At 44.7% G+C, this 17,184-nt stretch overlaps 1 protein-coding gene across 4 annotated transcripts in view; it reads right to left on the minus strand.

Annotated features, from left to right (window-relative positions):
- WWC3 (WWC family member 3) overlaps positions 1-4,848 on the minus strand; it is a 104,133-nt gene extending 99,285 nt beyond the window's left edge. For 3 of the 4 annotated variants that reach the window (XM_080376915.1, XM_080376913.1, XM_080376912.1), the window contains exon 1: positions 4,169-4,498. In XM_080376915.1, the coding sequence (XP_080233041.1) occupies positions 4,169-4,377 (209 nt within the window). In that variant the 5' untranslated portion in view covers positions 4,378-4,498. Of the gene's footprint in view, positions 1-4,168 lie in introns of all 4 variants that reach the window. The other variant, XM_080376914.1, reaches the window with a different exon arrangement.
- Positions 4,849-17,184: the final 12,336 nt, after the last annotated feature.

Raw genomic sequence — 17,184 nt, forward strand, 5'->3', positions numbered from 1 at the left:
AAATTATGAGAATAAAGTCCTGAAATAGTTCAGAAAAAAAACAACCAGCACTTCTGGACTTCTCTGCCCATTACTCACTTGAGCATTTCTACTCTGCACCCCTAGTAACACTGATACCTGCCTAGTGACTTCCCCAAGTTGACTCCTTGTTTCCAGCCCATTAGCCTTTCCTGCTTATTTCCAATCTCTACAATTCTGATTTTTCATCAGGCTCCTCGTCCTGCACATCTTACACTTCCTGACCCCCATCCTTACATTTCACACACAGTTCTTATATTTTACCTTCCAACTTCACCTGGGCATCGCATGCTCCCCCACATGGGTATTTTCTGACTCTGAAGATTACGCATCCAAACTCAGTGCTCCTCCTTTTCCCTCGGGGTTCCCTGCACAGCCAAGAAAAGAGCTGACACCTTCACACCCTGAACTCTCACCAGACTAGTTTCTTCTTACCTGTTTTTCCCTGCCCTACTGGTTTTCAGTCCAGTTCCCCTGGTTTTTTCTTCCCAGGCTTCAGGTGCTATCCTCCTTCTCCCTACCCCCAACTCCTTATTGCTTTGCTTTTTACCAAAATTTCCGCCCCTTCTATCAAATTCCAAGGCCGACCCTACTTATTCCCATAATCCTTGTTCCAACCCACCTCTTCTAGAAGGCCAGGGTTTTTCTCCTGTGCACAAGTTACGCAGTGGTTAGGTCTCAGAATTAAGATGCTGATGTCGGACACAGGATAAAAAAACTCTGATTTCAGTCCAGCTTGCAGGAAGTTTCTGCAAAGGCATCTGCTAAAATCTAAGTCTTTACCCAGCCCATACTGATTTTTCAATTCCCCCCAAACTGGCCAAAATAGATGATTTCTCCATGCGAAAACACACCTACACAAGCTTTAAAATTCTTACTCCAAAACAGCATTGCTTAAATCTTCAAACAAGCAAGACAACTTGCTTTAAGAAGCTGAAGGAAACACTCCCTCTTCCCTAGAGTTGTTCCAAAGAAACAACACTGTATTTCAGCTGAAGTTTCCACATACAACAAATGTAACAAGACTCACCAGTTTGGAAACCTTTTGCTAAACTCCAACAGTTTTGGCTAAGCTCTAATCACGTGGAAACACAGTCTTGTAACAAACAGCAACAGTACTAAGATTCTTGGTGCCACAAGGACCGCCAATATCAACCACAAATACAGTGAGTCTTTTACAAGATCATTTACAATCCCAGTTATTGACCAGAATTTCAATACAGCAAGTACTGTGCAAACACAAGATAAAGAGGCAGTTCACTCTCTCGAAGAACTTACAATCTATTAAGATAAAAGACAACTACTACCCAGAGATGAAAACATGCAGTGAATGGCTCCATTCCGAGATCTTCAGGATCTGCTACACAACTGTCCACAATGTATTCATTACACACAATCCACACAGATCAACACAGTATCTTCCCCAGCCTAACCACTAATTTGATACCAAAGATGGAGAAACATCTGCTCATTTTAGCACTCTTCTATTCTCCCTCTTTTTTCTTCATTTATTCCACTTTTTCTTACCATAGAAAATCAGAAGGTATCCAATTCCAAGTCCTTTATTCCCTCTTACTTTGTATTATTTTGATTTACCTCCCTTGCCCTCATCACCTTCTCTTACCCAGACTCCAAAACCCTTTATAGAGCACATTTCTCCTTCCTCAACTTCTCAAATTGGTGTTTGCTTCTCTTCTCACCTTCAATGGTAAGAAGGGCGGGGGGGGGGGGGGGGGGAATTTTGTTTTGTTTTCAATCAAATAACTGCTTCAAATTAAATTCACTAACAAAACCATAAAAAAGGCTGAGAAATCTCAGGGGAATGCTGAAAAGAAAAACAAACAACTAATTGCCAGCTACAGGGAAAGAGGAGCCTGTGGGGATGCTTAGGAGACTACTGCCCATAGGAAAGCTTGGAGGTGCTGATTCTCAGAACCCTAATCAAGTGCAGCATGGCCTGAGGTCCCATGGTTTTGTCCAGTTCCTCCTGTATAGAAACAAAATCACTCAAACACGGAAAGGGGGGGCTGATGTGTCACACTGCACCAAATTCAAAGTACAGAGGTGCATATGATACATAAGGTTGTTCCACCCTCCACTTTTTAAACTTTTTTTTTTTCCCCAAAATACAGCTTCAGTACCATTTCCTTGCTGCTCTGACCTGTCTCACCCAAGCTTGAGCAGAACACAGCTAACCTGATCCTTTCCTACTTTGCTGCTGCCCACAGGAATCTGAATAGCTGCAATGAAAACCAAAAAGACTGGTCACTTCCCGCTATGCGGAAGAACACAGATGTCTCACTAAAGTAACAACAGTAGTCTATTCTCCACCAGAGATTAACTCTACAATCATAAAACTAGCTCCTGCTACTCGACTTCTGTAGAAACCACTGATACATGCTCATGAAAACATCTTGTCTTTTCTATCTGCCCCAATGTAAATGTCTCAGTCTCTGCTCCACAGCCTGTTCTTACCCAATGTGAAAAATAAATCTAAGTTTAAACACTGGTGTGAAATATTTAGACCAATTTTCTAGCATCGTGTGGCATTTCAATTATTTCTTCAAAACATGAAGTCATAACTTTAGCAATGCTGTAAGTTGAACGGTAACTGAATCGAAACACTCTAGTAAATGGCTAAATCTTTTTCATTATTTTCTGTATGCAAGATATTCCAAAAAACATACAGAAAAGCCACAGACATGTTGCTATGTCATCGGTTACCTTTAGAACAGCATATTACAAATTAAGCTAACAACATGTATATGCATTTTAATGTAGAAAATTGTGCTATCTAAAGCATACTAACAAACATGTAATGCCTCAGCAAAAAATTATGTGCGTGCGTAAGTATGTCTAAATAATGAGACAAAAGATCTTGATCTGATAGGTGAATATTTAGGCCATTTAAACAGTTATGTATCATTGTGCAAGACTACAGGAATCTCTCAAATTACTACAGTCTTTAACTCAGGCTGTGCTTAAACGTTTCTGTGGCCTGCTTAACATTCCAGGCATACTTCTGGCAAGGTAGCTCTGGCTGAGGTTCAAACTGTCCTTGTCCAACTTTCACTTACTATAAAAACATTGTTTAATATAGAAAAGTATACACAGAGACATATGTTTCTTATTTTGCAGACACCTAGAATACTGACACTTGTGTTCACTAACTTTGCGTGGAAATTTTTAGGCCAATGCTTCCAAACAGCGTTGTATCCACCGGGCAGGACCCGCTACAGATAGTCCACGCTTCCACCAGCTTTAAGCCACGACGCTTAAATATTGCTTATAATGCAATTGTACTGAAAAACACAGAAGCAAGCCGCCCGTATTTATTCACCCTAATTAAAACGAGAAGGCCTAACTCGGTCTCACCACGCACCGCCAGGCCTGAGAGACGTGAAAACTCTGTCCCGAAACAGCGCAGACGGGTAATTTGCAGCAGACCGCGTATTTGTCAAATTAACTGCAGGAATTTACCGGGTTGCTTACCTCCACACAGCGTTATCTTTTATGAGGAGGTAATCTACCAAATTACTTCAGCATGCCTCCAGCCTGCTGCTGCCAATTAGTTCAGCCCGGCTAATAAATCAGGATGGCCGAGCCCTTCGGTTCCAGTGGGGCTAGCCCGGCATCTGAGGTACCAACACAGGCGGCACGTTCCTGCCTCCCCATCTCCCCGCACACACGGACAACACTCGGTCTAAGCGCCCGCCACGGGCAAAAAAAGCCTCAATTCCCTTTTTTAACTTGGTCTAATTGAACACCTACGCCGGCGACAAACCCGTCAGCCGCCGCGGTAGGGGCTCTGCCCCTCACGTCTCCACACGCACCGGCCCAGGGCCGGCGTGACAGGGCCCCCGCACCCCGGGCCGCCCTCCCGCTCCGGGGCGAAGCGAGGCGAGGCGGAGCGGACAGGGGCACCGGCGGCCCCGCCGCCCACACCCTGCCCGCGGCGGCGGCCAGGGGAAGGAAAATGTCGCCGACGGGGCCGGGCCCGGCCAGGCCGCCGAGGGGCAGCGGGAGCGGAGAGTGGGACGGGGAGGCCTCCCCTGCTCGGCGGCGGGGCCGGCGCTCGGCGAAGTGAACCGCGCCCGGGCCCTCCTTCCCCCGGGATCTCCCTCGTCCGCCGGCGACTCCCGCCCCTTACCTGTCCCGGGGGTCGATCCACGAGGTCTGCCGGGTGTTATGGTCGATGTAAAAGACTCGCCCATCGAAGTCCCTCGCCTCCTCCCAGCCAGCGGGCAGCGGTAGCTCCGAGCTCTCCCGGCCCCGCTGCCCGCCCGCCGGCGGCCCGCCGCCCTGTCCTGCCGCCACTTGCTGCTGCCGCCGCCGCCGCCCGCCGCTCAACCACGGCATGGCCGCTCCGCCGCCGGGCCGACGCTGCCGCCCAGCTCCGGCCGAAACGCGCTCCCCGCCCGCCGCCGCCGGGGCAGCTCCCGTCCCGCCCGGGCCGCGGCCGCCCGCCGCCGCCTCCTCCTCTTCCTCCTCCTCCTCCAGCACTAACAGGCCGCCCCGCAGGGAGCGGGACTCGGGCGGCTCCGGCTGCGCCGCGCCGGGCTCATCCTCCCCCGCGCCAGTCCCGCTCCGCGCCGGGACCAGCCCCGCCGCGCTTCCTAACCCCGCCCGGGACCTGCCCCGCGCCGCCGCGGCTCCCAGCCCCCGAGCTCGGCCCGCCGGCCCGAGCGCCCTCGCCCCGCCGCTCAGCAGCGCCCCGCCGTCGCCTCCCCCCGCTCCCGCCCGGCGCCTGCCCCGGCCATCTTCCCTCCCTCCCTCCGCCAGGGCCCGGCCCCCGCCTCCGCCCCGCCCGGCTGTTCCCACGCCGCCGAGGGCCGGCCCGGCCGGGGAGGACCCTCCCGCACCGGCCCTTTCCCCCGGCCCGGCCCGGGCCTGCGGGGCTGGAGGGAAGCGGCGGGGCCCGGCCGGGCGGCCGCACCCCGCGCCGCGGAAGCCGGGCCCAAACCCAGACACGTCGGCTACGGAGTGAGGGCGGCAGCCCTCCGCCCCGGGCCCGGGCCGGGGGAAGGTGGCTGAGGCTCCACCGGGGCCCGTCCTGTCCCGCCCCGGGGCTTGTGCTCTGCCACGGCCCGCTGGGAACGGCGGGGGGGCGCAGGGAAGGGGGAGCCATGGTCGGCCTTCTCGCTGGGTCACGCATCCCTCGGCGCCCACCCGAAAAGCCTTGGGAGCGCTGAGCAACCTGGATGCGCATAGGGACGTGGGGAAGGGACGGGTGTCCGCTGCAGAGCCACTAAAGGTGATGGAGGAGAGGTGTCACAGCGACCGTGCTGTCCCGATGCTTGGATAATGGTTGGTGGAAAATTATACATCCACCTTGCTGGACACCTCAGCTCGGTCCCCTAATTTCACCCTGCAGAGCAGAAAGCAGCTGTGTCTGGTTTGACGTGAACCTGCAAGGCAGAGTTCCAGCTACCACCCAGAATTAAATTCCCCAAAACTTAGTTAAAACAGGGTTAAAGTTGGCCTGTTGTACTTTATGCCTTTCCAGGATGCTGACTTCAGCAAAATCGTTGGAAATGAAGAGTTAAGGTAATGCAGGCAAAGCTTCTGAAAACTAGGAAAGGAGTTAATATATTCTCAAACAACCTGAACTCAGCCCCCTGAAATTGGCAATACCCTGCCAGGGATTATATTGCAATTCCAATTATGTTCCACTTGCGTTCACCATTTTAAGTTACAGCTCTATGAACATTAATTGCTGCAGTGTGCTTATAAAGGCAGGAAGATAGAGGACTTTTGCTCCTGGCTTCTTAGGCCATTCTCTCTTCTCCTCACCCCATTAGTTATCAAGGAACAGATATAGATAAGGTGGCAGATCAGGTGTTTTACCTATGTTTCAAAAGGTTATTTCAATAGTAGTAGGCTGGAGTCTTCTTACCAGGGCTATTGTCAGCAGTGAGGTGTGACAGGAGAGTAATATGTGGGTTTAGGGATGATTTCATACCAAAAGATTTCATACCAAAGCAGGGTATGAAACTGCGAGGGCAATGGTGAAGTAGGTGAAAAATGTGGTAAAGGTGTAAAATTTAGCAAATGCAACATTGTAGACCTGATCTTCAAACACACAACAGCTTATGTTTGGATCAGCACCTTTCAATGGAGAGTTTGCTTCAGCAGACCCTGGGTGTTAGGCTGTCTCATGTGGCCCCAAGAGTTCAGCATATCTCCAGGAGGAAGGTGCTGCTTGTGTGTTACAGATGTTTCTGAGGCATATTTCAGAGAACAGAGTTGAGGCACAGTACAAACTCTCTTTTTCAGTGGTTGCAAGTTCCATTATGTTAAGTATGTCTCCCAGGTTTTCACAGGTTTTATTTAGCAGAGGCAGGCATTCTCAAGTGGTCCAGGTCTATGGATTTTCTAGTTAAAAACAAAGCAAAACAAAACAAAAAACTGTCCACTGTGCACCACAGCTCAGCTCTGCCTTCATTGCTTTTAATGTCCTTGCTGCAATTACCTTAGCACAATGTCTGCACAGCACAGCACCATGCCAAGACACTGGACTAGTTCATAATACCTGGAAGCAGTAGAGCCAGGTTGCTATAATAATCCACCAAGACTAATTAGCCCTGCAGAGGATACGTGCAGCATCACCCTCCAACATGGGCTGGTTCTTCCTCATCAGTCCCCAGAGTCCCAAGAGAGAGTCAAGCTTCAGTGAAGAACCTGTAGCTGAAGGTTGCAGAAACATTGTAAGACTGACCATGGAGGCAGTAAAAAGATTTCAAATGGGTGTGGGGAGCTCAGCACAGAAGTGAGCAAGAGGGGAAACAGCAGGACTGAGCGTGGAATACTTCATTCAGCTCATAGCCCTTCAACTAAATTCTTGTCTTAACTTTGGCAAATTGCTCCAGGTTAGCACCAGAAAAGGACTTGGCTGGGCTGTAGTTTCTCAGGCAGAATTATGATGCACATGTTCTGTGTAAAACACGAGCTGTATGTCCAGTGTGGCCTAGATCTCATGGATTCATTATAAGTGCTGTTGAGGATGTATATGCTACTACATAAAGGACAGGTCCAAGATTTTCGGGTGCACTGTGGCTACTTCTGCAACTGGCAGCTTACATCTCCCTAAATCTTGAACAAACATAAAAAAAAAAAATCCTTAGATTCTGCCTGGGCAAAGTTTGCAGGCTAAATGTGAGAATATCTCCTAAAAACCTCAGATTTAAAATTGTCCTAGGCTTTTGATCTAATTTTTAGGCTGTCTGTATCTAGAAAAATCTTTAGCTTCAATTAGGAGCTGAAGCTTCTTAAATGCTCGTGAATTAAGGTGTTGAAAAACCTGATTCCAAGAGTCCAGCCAGCTGTGCACAGAGCTGCCTACAGTACCAGTAGGAAATGACAGGGCTAGCAGTTGCCTCATGAGAATAGAAACTCCCTCTGTCTGCAGCATGCTCATGCCAAAATGCCAGGCAGGAACTCTCAATTATTTTTCAGACCAGAATGGTACCCTTCCTCGGATGTTACCTCATCCTTCTGCCTGTTCCTTTGGAGGAAATGAACAAAGCATTCAGAAGCCAAGGATTATTTTTGAGTAACACAAAAAGGCAAAAAGAGAATAACCTGAAAAAGTCACTGTAGTTTTCATGCCAAAGCACTAATTTGCAATGCGTTTTGTGCCATCCTTCCCCCACAATGAAACTCTCCTGACCCTGCATTGCTGCTTTTCCCTTTTATTTTCTGTCCTCTTCGATGTCTGTTATGCTTCAAGGTGGTAAAGGGAAAGAGAGGGATGGAGAACCTGATGCAACACAGCATATCTCTGGTTTGGTTTGCAGAAAGAAACCCCTCTGCCAAACAAAGATGACCTGCATAGTATGGAACTGGTGATAAATAGAAGATTTCAACTTAAAAGAGACAGAAGTCTGCCACAGGAAATTAAATGCTTTCAGCACACGTTAATCAGTCTGCACAAATGCAAATATATCATATTTCTTATAAAGATATATCTACATAAATTTACGTTACTCCTTTGTCTCACTTGTATCTTCTCCACATATATATAGTACACATCTCAATTCTCATGTATTTCACACACCTTCATTCCACACCTGTTTTCCTTTCCTTCCATTTTTTTCCACCCACAAACATTGCTCACCCATTCACTCATTCCTCAGTCACACCTATTCCCATTAACTCGAAATTACATAAGCAGCTTCTGTTTGTGTACCCTCCCGTGCCATCTTCAGTGTTTATAACCACAGATTCTACCTACACATCTTCCCTGTTATACATGCTCTTACACCCAGGTCTGTAATAGATACCAGAACATTTTCCATAGAAAATGTAGGTAACACTTCCCACTGTAAGTTGTAGATAACAAGTTCCAGCTTTCCTGCTGTCCATAGGAGAAGCCCTTAATTCTGCATAAAAATACCAACCTCATTTTAGCACTCTACTTCTTTCTCATGATTCCTGGAAAATGGCAGCCAGTCAGAACTGTTATCTCATTGTGTAGAATAACAACTCCATTCTCATCTTCTAGTTGTGAGTACTTATTTGCAATTTATTTCCCATTTCCTAGATCTTCCAACCTGTGTGGGACCTTGATAATGTCTTCACACCTAACTAAAAACTGTCGCTTCTCTGTGATCATAGATGGCATCTGGAATGGCAGAGCAAAGGCTCCTTTGTCATCACTGTCCTGACGCTATCACACTCATCCTGCAAACTGGGGCTTGCTACTTTTCCTGTATCTAACAGAATAAAATCATAAGAGACCGGGACGTATTTTCTCATTAGCTCTGTCCCTTCAGGGCTTTTTTATTCATCACACATACAGATATATGTAAAAATATAAATATAAATTAGAGATAGAGAGGGCCTAGAGATATATATGTACACACATACATGTTCACATACACACAGAAAGGCATCTTGTAAGGCCCATCTCTCCAAACCAAATAAATCTGCACACTGCGTATGGCAACCTATTAGCTGGCTGAATCGCTCTGTTCCTGAGAAATCTGTCTCAGGGATGGATCTCCTTGGGCGGCCGTACAGAGATTTAAGCATCCTCCAGCATGGTGGAAACTGTGCTGGCTGCCCCGCTCTTGCAGCCGCAAGCTGGTGTGGCATCTGAAGTTCTTTCAGAGGGTTGCTGGGCAAAGAAGAGATTTGACACTTGAGTTTAAGTATGTGGAACAAGGTGGGACATTGTCCCTTTTGTAGGGGTAGCGATTGAGATGTTATGGAAGAGGAACTGGACAAGCACCAATCCCTGTGGATTACATAGGGGTTCAGGGGTGGTGTAATACCTGACACAGAGATACGGTATGTAGTAGGAAAGGTGATCAACAGTCATCCACTGCAGCGGAACTGAAGAGTAGCGAACCCTCAAACCCTCACTTGCTGTCAGCAGCCAAGAGCAGGGCTCCAGGAACAGATCATCTGTTGATGATCATTCTCTGGTGCAGCTAGAGCTGTGAAGGGTGCCAGGAAGCAAAGCAGACATGTAAAATCCCTGAGGACTTTCAGGGTGGGAGACAGAGTAGAGAGCTGTGTCTGTGTACACGTGACGGAAGCAAGTCTTTCTCTTTACACACTGAGCAGGCCTGATAAGATACTCTTCCTGAGGCAGGGTATTTCCACATAGAAAACAGACAGAAAATCCCAAATCAGTGGGAAAAAAAACAGAGGATAAATCTGAATCTAACATGAAGCATAACTGAAAGATTTCACAAACAAGAGTGTTTTATCAGGAGGCATTTATGTAGGGGAAGATTTATTCATTCTGCAACAACAAGTCCATCTGAGAAATACAGAAGTAATCCTACAAGCCTTTTGTATTCATGGGTATTTGCCCCCCTGCTTCTTTTCTTCGTAGTAATTCCAATTAAATGGACCATGGAAGGTCTGTAGTTACAGTCTTTGGGTCAGTAATCCACATCCAGCCAAGGAAATAAATAATAACAAGCTATTGTGTGCTTCACTTCCTGGTAGGGAAGTAACATTACGAGTTGCATTGCCATAGTGCGTAGTATGCATACATGACACGTGAGGTAGTTGGCAAAGAGGACAGTACATCTGGGCACATGAAGAGAATAGTCTCTTACAGTATTTTTGGTTCAAGTGTTAAGGCTGTGGTTAGCTTTTGAATGAATCCGATTCAAGCCCTTAGATACTCACTGCAAAGAAACGTATACATAACTATTTGTTCTCATATCATTATGCCCACAAAACACTGAAATATGTATATAGTGTGCTTGTATAACGCACATTTGAAATTCTGTAGCATACCAAAATTCTTCCTTTATGACATTGATTTAATACGCAGTCTATAGGTAGAATTATTGAACAGAAAACTTTGAAGAAACCAAATTATGTAGAAACAGTAAGATATGACACTCCTCTAGGCTTCGCAGCTTACAAACAGAAAAGTTAGAAAATATAGAAAATTTAGATATTAAATAACTGTAGCAATAGATTTAAATATCAATCAATTCCCCTTAGAGTGCAGGCCCACTTACATCCAGCTTGCATACCCCTTTCTAATCCTCCATGTCACAGCACCTACTCATTTCTCTCTCAAAGGCCCGAGATAAAGGCTGTGTGAGTTTCTCTTCACCATTCCCAATACAATGTTTCACACTGAATCAGCGGTCAGTAGTACTTGCTTCAAACAGTGTAAGTGCTTGTACTCAGGAAATCCCACCGAACATGTTTCCCTGGACAAATCCCATTCTTCATGGTACACCCCAGCTTGCCAACCATTTCAATGCCCAGCCTCAGCATTTTATCTATCAAAACATCAGCATTTTATCTATCAAAACATTTAGGATATTTATAATCATGAAAAGTGTTTTGTTTTTTTTTTCCCTCATAGACACACACGAAATGTTTCATGTGCCTTCCTGTGGTACATTCTGTCCCAGTGAACTTTCAAGTCTGAAGCTCATCATGAAGTGTTGTGCATAAATTGCACAACATGTAAAAATTTAGATTTCTAAAATTCTCTGAAGGGATCTGCTGAGTCATCAAGCTAGTTTCGTCAAAGCAAAGCTCCTGCTCTACCATCCCACTGCAGGGCTTGAGAGAGTAGGGGGTAGTTACTCCAGTCGGCTCTCTCATCTCTATCTTCACTGTGAATACTCACCCACTTACTCTGTTTGCAAACTTAAGCCTGTTTCACTTAAGTGCTTTCCCAGACAACTATAAATAGGCTCTTGGAAGTGGTAATTAAGTCAGGACCACATTCACTCACAGGAATTTAACAGCTTCTCCTGGCAGAATACAATTGTTTTTTCCTCCTCCATCCAGGTCTTTGCAATTGGCCACAGAGGACCTGGAACGCTTTAACGGTACAAACCATTTGCAGTATGATTGTATACTGGCACGATATTATTCCTTTTCCTTCATTATTCATGCTGCTATTAATTTTTATTAAAAAAATAATGTTAAGAAACAGATTCAGTCTGAGCTCAGACTTGTCATGAGCCCAAAATAAAACGAGGTGGTGGAAGAAAGGGTGGAGCTGACCAGGAGGGCCCAAGGACTGGGCGACGAGACGGTGGGTGCTGGGGAGAACCTGTGCAGATGTGAGCAGAGACAGCTGTGAACTCCAGTGTACAAAAATATATTTCAACTTACCGTGATTATAATTTAAGGCTTATTGTACTATATTTACCCCACATTATACTAGCGTCAGTGACTGCAATGACATTCTTGTGTTACTTGCGTCATTGTGACAAGTTGCTGTAAGGCAACTTCTCTAAAAAAAACATTTGTTGACATCAGCTGGATTTTTTTTTCAAATGCCGGTTAAATTAAACTTGGGGGAAAAAGGTTAATCTTCTGGAGTTTTGTTTCACTTTATACTTAAAGTAAGGGAGATTTATTTGTCCTATTGGCTTTTACAAAGAACCCTCTCATACCAGCATGCTTTCATATGCCCGATGACCACAGCCCACCACATTTCAGCCCCAGCAGGGCATGTTTTTTTGCCTCCTGGCCTTAAAGCCATGGCATGTGCTATGACGCCCCATGGTGAGGAGGCCCCCTCCTTGCTGCCGCTGCTGTGTGCTGCTCGGACAGGGTGCTTGGCGGAAGGACTGAAGACTGGTATGTGTCTTGTGTTGATGTGAACGACGACAAATGTATTCACTCTCCTGCATAAAGCTTTTGAAGAGAGAAGTTTCTAGATAAATTACCATATATAGGCTTTCTGCAGGATTCCCCAGCACACTCGCTCAGTGACTCCCAATTACTTCAACAACAGTGTAGTGCTTGTTCTCACATTGACATCACCGGAGAGATATTTATTCCAACACAAGATGTTTGCTGTGCAGAATATGCCCAATTTTGTTTTACAAAAGCACATTATTGCAGCTGATTTTTTATTTTCATCCAAAGATGTATTGTCTGTGGTATTGCATACTCTTAGGGAAAGAAACAACACAAAACAACCCCCCACAGCCCCCTTTTTTTTCCATCTAAAGAAACATGCCAGTTCACATGTGTTCCAGTAAGTATACGTTCCAGTTTGGTAATACAAGAATAATACTGGCAATGCATATTGTGATTTGGATACTGGAAACATGCTACGAAATCTGTATGATGAGAATGATTGTACCAAGTCACACCAAAGTCCACCCAGCCCGGTACTGTATTTCTAATGGTGGCCGCTACCAGCTGCCCAGAAGACTGTAAGGACAAATCAAGCATACAGTGACGTTTTTCAAGAACCATCTTCCAATTGCCAGCAAATAGAAACTCAGGATGTTCTGGCCCAGAGCTGTTATCCTTGTATTCAGCAGCTCTCAAGGGATTTTCTTTACTGAATTCATCCAGTTGTTTTAGCAGCCACAACATACATGGCAAAGATCTTTATCCATGCACTTTGAGAAGTACTACCTTTTGTTTTGAACCCTCATGCTATCACCAGTTGACGCTTCCTATCTGTTGTGCTAAAGGAAACTGATTATTCTGTCTTCTCCATGCAGATGTATCATATCCCTCCTCCATCCTTGCCGTGATGTAGTTTTTTGTGATTATCTCCAGCCTTATCGAGGAAGAAATCTCTTCATTTTGCTCAACTTGGAATGAAGTGATCATTGTTCCTCATTCACCATGATGACTGACCAACATATTAGACAACAGGGTTGGATAATAGTTCCCACTGGTCTGTCCTTTCTGAAATGAAGGCAAAAATACAATTAAATGGTTTATTTTGTCCTTTGGTGAATTTTACCACATGCAGTGGATGTGCATGGAAGTGCTGAATCTCAGAACCCCCAAAAGCTATACCAGTTCAGAAAAGAAAAATTCGTTACAGCATTCCCCAGTATGCCTCGATGAGAAAAAACCATCCATAGTACTATTACATTAATGTTATAGGAGTATTACTTTCATAACCAGAATAGTTCCTCCTATATAGCAGTCATTGATATTTATTCGGGGATTTTTTTCTTTTTTTTTCCTTGGGTTTTGTTTCCTTTTTACTTTTTTCTGGCCAGCACTGTGAACCCAGCTGGATGAATATTGTTCTTTTAAGTCAACAACACCCTCAGAAATCAAGTCAATATTTTGTTGTGGTGAACAGATCATTGCTAGATGCAGGATATATGCAAAGAATTTCTAACTTCTTTTATTTCTAATGTTCAAACAGAAAAATAAAAATAAGCAAAATTAGTTTGATGATTGTAATTTTTGTCCTCCGTCATCCCTCAGTGAACATCGACTCACCAAAACTGCCTAGGCAAATTACGTAGGCAGAAGACTTCTGAGGACCCTGAGAGCTTTTAAAGGTCAGATATACTCAAGTTCTTGTTAAGTTTACATTAAAGTTACCATTTAAACTGACTCCCAGAGATTATTTTTTTTAAATATAGCTGCATTAATACTCAGTGGGTCACATACAATATTAAGGAAAGTTTAAATGCTCATTTGGCTGCTTAGAATTTCTTCCAGTTTAAAAACATCCAATTAGTTTTTTTAATTTAATTCTAAGATCTCTCACCCCTTTAAAATCAAACTTGTAAAATCAGGGCTCTTTTCCTTTATGTTACCTTTACTACAGGAAAATCTGCAAGTTTCTGTAATGCCTAGTATTGTAAACACCATATTGCTATACTTGGTATAGCAATAATACAGCCAAAAGAAAAGCATATGCTGAGCTCACTATATTGAATTAAGATCAGTATCCAGCGGTGTACTTCTGTCACTAAACAGAGCAATTTGGCACAAAGTTAAAAAGCTAGGATTTTATTCATTACTTGACCCAACACCTCAGCTGCACAGAATGCCAAGGTCAGTACCCTCAGAATAGTTTGATGCTGGGGAGATCCGTGCTGAGTTACTCCTTTTGTCATACCAATATACTGCTGAAGATTTGGTCTGGCTCCAAGCAGAGCAAGCGTCTCTTCTGTGCTCCTCCAGAAAAGTAAACGTGTTTTCCTCTCTATTGACTTTACCAGCAAGGTAGGCATCTCACTTTGGAAGCTCTGGATTTTTATATCCAAGTTACACACTTCGAATTGCCTGAAGCAGATAATGAAGATACCATCCTTTAGTAATATTTGTTATACATGGCTGCCCATCATCCCGAAGAATGAAAAATTTTGTGGCAAAGGCAGGGCTGCAAACCCAGTTCTCTGGGGTGGGAGGCAGCTGATTTAATCACCAGACTTTCTCTTTGCACAGCGTCTTGCCTCATTCACTAAACACTTCCAGCCTGTGGCATGCAAAAATGAAAAATGCTAAGTTCTGTCAAAACCAAAGCTGAAAGGTTTAAAATGACACTGAGTATGGAGCTGAAGAGACCTTCCTGGATGACCAGCACGACTGCCCGGTGCCACTGACATTAGACTCTGCAGGTCCAAGGGCTGCGTGTGTTTCCTTTGTAAACTCTGACACTGGGAATGCCAGAGGGAAATTTCCAGGGGGGAAAGCTGAGAGAAGCTGCTTTTTCCTTTTAGCAGTTGCCAGTATCCTGCAGATACCCTGCTGAAAGACGGAAAGGGGGTTGCCATGCCCAGCTTCCAAACCTGGATGTCCTGAAGAGGTGAGCTGCCTACTGAACCACTCTTTGGTTTGTAGGTCTCAGGCACCACTTCTGCCAATCACTGACATAACTGGGCAAAAACAAATCTGCAGGCCGTGAAATGTTTCATGGAATTGCATCAACACAAAAACCAAACCAAACCAAACCCGCAACCAAACAGCACGTGTGATGTGCCTCAAGTCTGGTGAGCCATAATTTTCATCTATGCCCGAATTGAAAATTATGGATTATACTAATTCAACCTCATTATCAGATCTGATAGAACAATAGAGAGGTCATGGGGTTGGGGGTGTGTGTGTAAGAAAAGGAAGCATTACATTTACAATGTTATTCAGAATGCGATAATTGTGTGCATGAAAGCTCTGGCAGCGCATTTGATCTTCCTGTTGCCATCCAGCTGGCATACATTATTAGTATGTGCTTTTCTATGGCCACCAGCTCGGCTGAAGTTCTGGTCAGCATATTTAGGATGTCCTATACTCTTCTGAATATAAGAAAATCCAGAAAATGAGCAATGAGCGTTTCATGTGGCGTTCTCTTTTCCACTGTGAGATTCCTGACTGTGGTTTCTTTTTTTGCTGTGGCTGTCAACATTATGAAGAAGTTTTAGGACCTCAGTGCAGAAAATACGCTCCTTGAAGCGTATGTCAGTAGTATACTTCAGGGCTGAAATAGTAGAATTTTTCTTTTGGCTGGAAAAACTTATAAATGACATTTCTCTTTTCTCAGAGGTTATTTCAATACTTTATTTTTTTCTGTAAGACAGTCTGTATATGAACTAGGCTAGTAAACAGCTAATTTTCCTGCTATCAATACCCTTTGGGAGTATCAATTTATTAGAAGTAAAATGACATATAATCCTCCCTCCCAACACCACCATTATTTATGACTAATCTATTAATAGGTTCTATAACTTGGTTTTATTAACAAAAGATACGACTGCATATTTGGTAGTAACTCTCTTGATATCAAGGCAAAAAGCCACAAGATTAGAATCATATTTTCTCAAAAATGCTTTCTAACAATAGATAGAATTCACACCAAAGAACATCTTGCTAAGAATAGACGGAATTATTGTGTAAAAATGCTTCATGCACAATGGAAAAAATTCCAGTAATTTTGGCTCAGAGGCCATAACAATTTGTGACAAAAAGAAAACGATGCTGTCACAAGCACAGAAAAATGTTTTAGCTCTGCTAGCGTGCTGCTTGATTGCTCACTCCAGCTAAGCCTTTCACCGTCTTTTGGAAGAACTTAACCTTTCTAAAAATTTGCCACTTTTAGGTTGCTGTCTATCTCCTATATTAAAAATGTTGTTGTCACTACCATATGTGAATGCAAATTGAGATTGCTTTTTCATTAGATCATTGGGTTTTTGAATGTTTCATCCCAGTATAACTTGTCTTGAAAAGGAGTGCTTCAGTAGTATCTTCAAAGCTAGCTCATTAATCCTCAGAACACAATTTGATACCCGCACAACCTCTGACTGCAGTTAGACTTGCCAGTGCACTCACTGCCTATTACGCTAATACTGTATCACACTTCCCTTATACATGTTTTTCTTGACTTTTCAAGCTCCTCCTTCAGCAGAAGAGGATCCTACCATTCTTAAATGATAGCCCATGATTAGCATGATTAGCAACAGCAGCTTCTTCATCCTCATTTTTAGCATCCCACTTACACCTGAAAGAAAAGTCCAGTGTCTTTAGAGCTATGCTGTGTTTTTCAAGAGACATGAATCACACCATTGCAATTACCATGAGAAAGGACAGTCTGTCATTAGGGTGTGGTCAACGTATGTGAAATGTGCATGTTTCACATCATATGAGCACATAACTTGAACATATCACTCCTCGAGGCAGGTGTTACAGCCTAACCAAAGCAAACAGGCTCACCTCCAGCTCAAGCGATGCCACGGTGAATGAAGCAGCCACTAGTGAGAGCCCAACTACTCACACTGTGCAGAATGGCCATGCTCCCTGCTGCTGCATGTCCCCCCTTCCCTTTGCCTTGTGCCCCACAGGCAAGGTGAGGAACCAAAAACCGGGAAGCTCCACTGGGGCTGTGACAGCAGGACCGGAGCTGCAAGCTTCGGGGCCCAGACGGTTAATCTCCTTCTCAGTGTGTACTTGGTGGGTCTGCACATT

Source organism: Falco punctatus, assembly GCF_963210335.1.
Source record: "Falco punctatus genome assembly, chromosome: 2".
Classification (NCBI taxonomy): Eukaryota; Metazoa; Chordata; class Aves; order Falconiformes; family Falconidae; genus Falco; species Falco punctatus.